Source organism: Zea mays, chromosome 2 (assembly GCF_902167145.1).
Source record: "Zea mays cultivar B73 chromosome 2, Zm-B73-REFERENCE-NAM-5.0, whole genome shotgun sequence".
In the NCBI taxonomy this organism is placed as follows: domain Eukaryota; kingdom Viridiplantae; phylum Streptophyta; class Magnoliopsida; order Poales; family Poaceae; genus Zea; species Zea mays.
The window spans coordinates 13,876,170-13,884,586 of NC_050097.1; the positions used below are offsets into that span (position 1 = coordinate 13,876,170).

Here is an 8,417-nt window from a genome sequence, read left to right on the forward strand (position 1 = left end):
AAATTTTAGGTTTTCAAGTGATTACAGCTGAGCTTCGTGCCACCTCGCCGACGCTGCCCCGCCAGCCGGGAGCTTCGTATCTCTGTTCTAAATTTTGCATATCACAGTGATGTTTGTCGTTTCATATCTTTGTTTTACACAATTTTTTTACTTCCGTGGCAACGCACGGGCACGTACCTAGTCTCTACTACTAATTATGTGACTAATGTAGGCGTCCACACCTCCCATGGTGCACGTTCTGCCGCGCGCAGCCCGCATCCCGCCCGCGGCCGGACCTCGCCCCGCATCCCGCCGCCCTCCCGCGCTCCTTCCATCCTCCGCCCTCATCCTGCCGCCCTCTCCTTCCATTTTGAGCTTTGACGGCGCGGATCCCCAACGCTCGCTTCCATCCTCGTGGATCCCCACCCACGAATCCCGCGCTCCCTTCCATCCTCGTGGCTTCCTTCAACAGCGCGGATCCCCCACCCTCGAATCCCATTGCCGCAATGGAAGGTCGTCTGTACCACGCCGTGGATCCGCCACCCAGTACCGCGCCGTGGATGGCAGACCTCCCAACCCTACCGTCTGCGGATTCCGATGAAGGCGCGAACCCGTGACATGGTTGTATCTCTGCTCGCCGCTCGATACTCCGGTTCCGGTAAAACCTAGCAGCCGCCACTTCGTCGGACTCGGACCTCAGTGACACGCGCAGCGTGGCGCCGGCGTTGCGCATCCGGATCCGGCCAGCAGCCAGCCACGCAGTGTCGCGGTCGTCGGTCGTCGACGCAACTTCTCAGGCGCCGATGCAGCACCCGGCAGCTGGCTGCTCGTCTTGGGTATGTGGCCTCGACCCCCAACTAACCTGATTCAATGGGTGCTCGATCTGGCGCTGCAGTCCAACGGCAAGCCTGGCGGCATCTTCGACACCGCCGAGGAGCGCTCCCAGGAGGGAGGTCAAGAATCCTAAGAAGCCGCTGTCGCGCGTGGCCTCGCGGGGCGTGCTTCCGGCCGACGGTGACGGCAGCGGCTCGACCAAGGGCAGCTACGTTCATGATGCAGGTGGTGGATTCTTGTTATTTTCTTCTGCTTTTCCCCCAATATAAGTCTGCTTTCAGTCAGTTGGGTTGGTGGATGGTGATCGTTTGTTTGGTCTTAGAAAGATTTTATCCTTCCTGCTTGTTCGTTAGTGGCAAAAGAGTTGGTTTGACGATTAGCATCTTCTGTGATATATGATTGATGATTTAGTGTGATGATCATATATGTGAATAGGAAACTCTTCTTTCCTTCTTTGACACGTACTTATGTTCTGTTCCCAGCATTCTTTGATTGTATTCATTGGAGTTTATCATGAATTTGATCGTAGCTAAAGAGCAATTTTAGACTGGCATGCAATGGTTATGAGGTAAATTAAGGGTCAATCTCCAGCGGTTGAACCTTATTTTCTTACACTTCAGCCGTTGAACTGAAACTCTACTTAGATGTGAGTTGGCTGTTAGTCGCTCAACTTTTCAACAAGCCAAAAGTCATTCTTGGTGGTTTGGCTGATTAGATTGAACTAATACAACATTAGATGATGCATTTAACCTTGTCTTTTTCTCCTTTGCTAGATTACTTGGTGTCAATTCTGTAAACAACTTGCACTATTATTTACGAATTCATGCCAAACTATTTACATGCTCATCGATAAGAAGTAAAAGTCGTATTCTAATCTGATTTGTAAGAAATTCTCCTTCCGGACTGCCAATAGTCTGTGCTCCTTATCTTTCAATCCAAATAGCTTTTTGTTATATATTGTAGCGCATTTCAGTTGCTAACTGAGTTTTCAAATCATACGGAAACAACTGAAGCTGACATGGTAAAAGCTCTAAGAAAGTCTATGGTTCATTGGTTCCAGGAGCCAACTACATTTGACGGTGTTGCTTGCTGCTGTTATGTTATCATATTGCCTGAAAGTGACACCTCCACAAATGATTAACCTGGATAGCACAATAAAACATAATCATGATACTTCAAGTCAACTGGATAGGTTTGATCCTGTATTAAAAGCTGGGAATGACTATGCCAAGTACATAATACTTTGGATCAGTGCATATCAACTTTATCTAAACATTTTGGATATGTTGGAGCCTAATAGTTTTGGCTTCACTAAATATATTCTATCTTATCTTAGTACTTGTTGTAGGTAAAATTTCTATTTTCTGTGTGATGTTCTCAAGGAACTTTATTTTCTCTGTAGCAGTAGAGACAAGATATCTGAATGCTAGCATTCGGGAGCTTGGTGATCATTTTCAGACAAAACGTGATGGTGAAAATGGTGTTGATGCATCAATTGAAAAGAGAACACCTAAGCTACTTCAGTTTACTTTTCAAGAGTTGAAATCTGCCACGCTTAACTTCAGGCCAGGCAATATTCTTGGGGAGGGTGGGTTCGGTTATGTATTCAATGGGTGGATTGAGCCAAACAGCACTGCTCCTGCAAAACCTGGCACAGGGGTTACTGTGGCAGTAAAAAGTTTGAAGCCAGATGCGCTTCAAGGTCATAGAGAATGGGTGGTAAGTATTGTATGTCATTTTTATTTTTGAATGGAGTGTTGTAGGTATTGTTTTAAAAATAATCATATTTCCATGCAGAAGTTGACTTTCTGGGACAGTTGCATCATAAACACCTTGTTAAGTTGATTGGATATTGTATTGAGGATGATCAAAGGTTACTTGTATATGAATTCATGGCACGGGGAAGTCTTGAAAATCATCTTTTCAGAAGTAAGCAATCACCTAACAGAGTTAATGCTTTAAGTTAAGTAGATTTAGTGCCTTTATTACTAATTTGTTTCCCCACTTAGGCCTAACCAGTTTTTTTCTTCACTAAGTCTTCTTTCATTTTTCCGAGCAACCTTGGATTTTTTTTGTTCTCTATCCTCTGTGACATCAGAGATAAGTACATTCTAACTTGATTTGATTATGGTAATGTAGACATGAACATTTTAGCCTGCCCTTATTAAGTTTGATTTGTGCCAGTTACACCTGTTCAGATCTTCTTAGTTAAATACTAGATGCATTTCGCACACACAAAAAAGTTGCAATAGTACTGTAGTGAGCAAGGATGCATGCCTACTACCAATGGTGGTGTTCATTCTATTGCTAACTTTTATATTGGTATTAGGTCATACCCATGTAACCATTATTATTTGGAACAATTGGATTTATACCATTAAAAGATCCAAACTTTAGATATATACCATGGACCCCATATGTCATTGACTCATGTGGACCCACATGTAAGTGAGATAGTAATGGTATGGATCTAAAATGATGATCTTTTAATGGTATGGATCCAAATTTCCCTTATTATTTTGAAGGGGGTAGGGACATTGCCAGCTTTTCACAAAAGTTGATTTTATTTTTATGTGCCTAATCTTGTCAACCATAATCTTTCTATCTGCTCGTTCTTATGATCCTGTCATCTTACTTTGTTTAATCTTGAAGGGGCTCTTCCCCTACCTTGGTCCAACAGGATGAAGATTGTTCTAGGTGCCGCGAAAGGAGTAGCCTTCCTCCATGGAGGTCCCAAACCTGTTATTTACAGGGATTTTAAGACATCGAATGTTCTTCTTGATGTGGTACTTTATCTGTTCAATCTGTTTCATATTGTGCTTAGACAATGCACGCTACCTTGTTAATTGTGGTGATTTTACTTCTTTTTTTTAACATGTGGTGATTTTACTTCTGTAGGAGTACAACGCAAAACTATCCGATTTCAGTTTAGCAAAAGCTGGTCCTCAGGGTGATAAAACTCATGTATATACTCGGGTTGTTGGCACCTATGGTTATGCTGCACCAGAGTATGTAATGACAGGTATCAGGGATAAACTGAAGGACTTCAGTAGCTACCTGTAGCAGAAATTCTATAGCTTGCTTATCTGTTGCATGTTGGTTCTTTACACTGTTTTTCTGAGCTTGTAGTTATTCTTGTGTTCACTCCATATTGGATAGTAAATTGGCTTAACATTTTTGTCCGAAGACATAAAACTAGGGTGCCATTACAAATGTTCTTCTTTCAAGTGAAACTGTGTTTTTCGTTTTTACATGCAGTAAAGGCTGTAAGGTTGTAGACTTATATAATGAATCTTCTGCTCCACTTCTTTGGGACACGTTTTAACATTTCTTAACATTTAACTCTGTAACGCTTTCTGACACTTTTCATATGTTTTTTAGATGCGTTTTTTTTGGGACCAAGCCCTATGGGCAACAATGGAGATGACCAGCGTCTTGGTTTATCAAGAGGAAGTTAATCCCTCTCAACTGAAACTCCCATCAAATTTGGGGCATAGTGTGTCGATTCAATTGTAACTATTATATGTCATTTTGGGTTAGCAAACTGTATCTACTAATTTCTCAGCCTTAAGCCTTTTGAGCTAGAAACTTGTGTAAGGATTTGTTGCACTAAGTGACATGCTGATATTTGAACTATTTAGGCTGCCAAATCTGAATTTTTTAACTATCAAGTATCTCAACATTTCTCTCATTCTAACACTCCCCTTTTTTTGGGGCATGTTTTAACATCTCCCTCATCGTTGAACCCTTTCAAACTCAAAGAATAATGAGTACTATTGACGATCTATTTAGAACAACTCTAACTATATTCATCAAATTGGTTGCTCGTGAGTTGTATGGCCTTTAAAATATTTGATTTTACAATATATTTTATATGAGTAGTTTATAATTGGATAGTGCGAGTAGCAGATTACAATAGTGACGGATGAATATTGTATTTTACTTTACATGAACAAAGTTCGAAGACAGATTCAAACTCTACCAATCCGATTAACCGCAAGATGGTTGAGATTATGGTCAACCAGGCTTCTACATGTGACCTAAAAGAACTTGTTTCAAAGTTCACTCCATAAACTTATCTAGAATATTTATAATTAGAAGGTTGTATAATACTGATTGGTTGTAATGTAGTGGTGAAACAGTTAGATTAAAATAACAAAATTTATGTATGCCTATAACCATAAATAAATTATGAAATCTTTTTTCATAATAATATAACACACATTTGTATATAAGTTATTGTGGTATTATATGTTCCCGTTGCAACGCATGGGCACTCACCTAGTATATATATATATATATAACACTCGGAACACGAAAGACATCAGTCAAGCTATAGCTTGCTCCCCAATGTTTTTTTGGCGCGCCAGGGATAACGACTCTCTTTTTTTTGACAAAAAAAAAACTGTGACTCGGCAACAATCTCTCGGCGCGCGCCGATTTTCCATCTATATTCAGTGGATTCATCACCGGATTCACGACCGAATCATTTCCTGGAACCTCAAGCCCAACCTGCGCATTGGGTTAGTTACGGAGGACGCCACATTTTCCGTGGATTTTAGTACTAGTGCAGATGTGTATATACACGTCAGGGCCGTGAGCCCGTGACTGCATATGGAACTTTTTATATGTACTCATTGCGTCGAGAGGTCAAAGTGTCAAATCAACAATGCAATTCGAAAACACACTAGTATTGTGTGTTGCGGCCAACGGCCATCCATTATTTCTACCCGATAGTCGACATCGCCGAACCAACTAGCACTCGGAAGGTTCGCTTCCTTGGTTTTGGGGCTGCTAATGCCGCTTACATGCACATTTGACACCTGATGATACTACCGTGCGCATCAATATTGTTTCTTTATTCTCTACTATATACTATATTAAATTAACATTTTTGTACATCGTGCATTACGTACACGAAGCGCGTAGGTTTGTTCCTTCTTTTCACTTCTCGTCTATAACAAATGAACCTTGAGAAACCACACAATCCTCATATAATAGGAAGCCACATTCACCACTTCTACATAGTATACCACCCCACTATGTAAAACAGCATAAGTGATCTATGAAAAAAAGTCAGGTTTCTTTTTAAGTTATACCTTTATTGGACTTTTAGCTAAACTAATGTATAATGTTTGTTCTTATCAATTTAATATCTGATATATAGATCATATGTTCACTCTGATATTAAATTCATTTTTATGAATATCAAATATAATTGTGTGTATTAAATGAGACTCTTGTCCGTCTACCGAAATGAAGAGGGGTAGGCTCAGGTGTCGTATGTGGCTCGATCTTAGCCATCTGATGTCGATCTGACACCTAAGATTGGACTGCACCATAAGGTGGGCAACTACTTTTATACAATATTATTTAGAAGAGAAATATTTCTTGTTTTTTCTTTTCATCGTGGACTATATATAGCTTTATCTACACACATGCCATATTTTTTTATTTTCATCTAGGGACTCTCCCCATCATACAAGGACTTGTTTTGTTATTCTAATTCCATACGCATTAAATAAAATTATAAGAAATTAGAAACAATTTTAACTTGCTAGAGATTTGAACTCATTCAATCCCGTCCAATTCACATGCATGGATTTAATTAAAACGATGGTGTCATAAATGTTTCATAGACTCTCTAATTAATCAGTGCAAGATAGCAAGGTCTTCACAAAATCACATTGTGGGATGTTTCATTTTTTCCATCTAGCACGTCACCTGAAAAAACATGACGGCTTCAATTACGTTGCAAGATAAGGTGGACCTTAGATTGAAGGATTGAAATAAAGAACGACGGGTAAATAAAGATAGTTTCTTTCACAACCTCCTCAAACTTTTTTTTCAATATAATGTTGCCATGCACGAAACATCCATTGCAAGCTAACCCCTCCCTATAAATACACCCCGGTACCTTCATTCTCCGGGACAGGACCGCATGCATATATCCCTGCCTGCACCACAGACCACACTACTACTGCACTAGGCCGGACATCCAAACTAACTTGCAAGCTAAGCGCGTGTTCCGTACTACGACCGATAGAGCTAGAGCTGCAGACCGCAGATGGGGAGGTCCCCGTGCTGCTGCCACGACGCCGGCGTGAAGAAGGGCCCATGGACGGAGGAGGAGGACCGCACCCTGGTGGAGCACATCAAAAGGCACGGCGGGCACGTCAGCAGCTGGCGCGACCTGCCCAAGGCCGCCGGGCTGAACCGCTGCGGGAAGAGCTGCCGCCTCCGGTACGGTGGACCAACTACCTCCGCCCCGACATCAAGCGCGGCAACTTTACCGCCGACGAGGAGAGCCTCATCATCCACCTCCACGCCCAGCTCGGCAACAGGTATACCGGCCGGTGTGTGGTGGTCACCGTCACCACATGACACCATGCACGCATAGCCGCCGGCCAGCCGGCCACTGCTTTTTGCAGCAGTTGGCTAGCTTGGCGTGCGCGTGCACATCTTCCTCCACTGCAGATTCAATGATCCAGTCTTATTAGGAGTTATAATTGCATGCTGACACGGGCTCGATCTTACGTACCTACGCTGTCGTTTGTCCTGCGTTAGGTGGTCGACGATCGCGACGCACCTGGACGGGCGGACGGACAACGAGATCAAGAACTACTGGAATACACACATCAGAAAGAAGCTGGTGCGCATGGGCATCGACCCCGTCACGCACCAACGTCTGCCCCCGGAAGACATTATCGCCTCCCCTATGGCGATCCTCTCGGCGGCGGCGAGCCTGGGAGGCCTCCACAGCGCTCTGATGCAGGTGCAGGCGCTGCAGCTTCTGCTGCAGGCCGTCAATAACGACGGAGGAAGAAGCGCTGCTGCCGGTGGTCTCATCATGCCTGACATCCTCAACGCGGCCGCAGATAACGCCATCCTTATTAATAACGCGAGTCGTAGTAGCGTCGTCCCGAGCTTACAGGACCAGACGAACCTCCCCGCCGCGTCTCACGCGAACTACTACGGTTCACCTGATCACCATCTCAGCAGCAACATCGCGAGCTTTGCAGATCAGCAGCACGACGACGCTTCGGCTCCGGTGGTCGGCTGCGCGTACGCGGAGCCGCTGGCTGCTGCATTGGTGTCTGCCGCTTATCCGCAGGAAGTGGCAGCCGCAGCTGAGGGGTGGCCGGTGCAGGGTTTCGCCGAGCTTCTGTCGGGGCCCATCGAGATGCAGGTGCAGACGAAGGCGAGGACGTGCTCCCTCGAGGAGGACGACCAAGATGATTTCTGGAAGGACATGCTGCTAGAGAGCAGCAGGTTGCCGCTATGAAATTTCCACATATATGCGTGTGGAGACGGATGGATCGGTATTCGGTGGTGCATGTCTGCTTGTACAAAATCGTGTGATTATCTTGATATTTTGATTAAATTAATTAGCTCCGTATGTGTATTATCCATGGTCCGATCGAGTTTCTCACAGATATCTCGTGGGAACTTGTTTTAGTTAGAGTAGGAAGTTAGCTGTATGTAGTAGATCGGTATATGGGATTTGTGTTATAGATTACATTGTTTACAGAGTGAAGTTTGAAATAAAAAGATGAGTAGTGAATGAGATAGTATAGCTGTCCGAGATATTGTAATAAGCCCAC

The 8,417-nt window shown here is 43.5% G+C and overlaps 1 protein-coding gene and 1 pseudogene across 4 annotated transcripts; both read left to right on the top strand.

Annotated features, from left to right (window-relative positions):
• The first annotated feature begins 248 nt into the window (after positions 1–248).
• On the top strand, positions 249–4,487 carry LOC100193724 (tyrosine kinase family protein). 3 transcript variants are annotated; one of them, NM_001138812.1, is made up of 6 exons: positions 249–1,038; positions 2,219–2,532; positions 2,611–2,742; positions 3,466–3,599; positions 3,712–3,835; positions 4,195–4,475. In NM_001138812.1, exons 2-6 carry the CDS (start codon positions 2,526–2,528, stop codon positions 4,269–4,271), a joined length of 474 nt encoding a protein of 157 aa, NP_001132284.1. In that variant the 5' UTR covers positions 249–1,038; positions 2,219–2,525; the 3' UTR covers positions 4,272–4,475. The 3 variants fall into 3 exon arrangements, with proteins under 3 accessions (NP_001132284.1, XP_020403001.1, XP_020403002.1); XM_020547412.2 differs by having other exon boundaries at positions 255–1,038; positions 2,216–2,532; positions 4,195–4,487; XM_020547413.1 differs by having other exon boundaries at positions 943–1,038; positions 2,614–2,742; positions 4,195–4,480.
• A 2,271-nt stretch (positions 4,488–6,758) lies between these two features.
• Positions 6,759–8,417, top strand: LOC103646005 (MYB pseudogene; annotated as a pseudogene). Its single transcript, NR_163861.1, has 2 exons — positions 6,759–7,157; positions 7,381–8,417. The product of NR_163861.1 is annotated as an MYB pseudogene (transcript).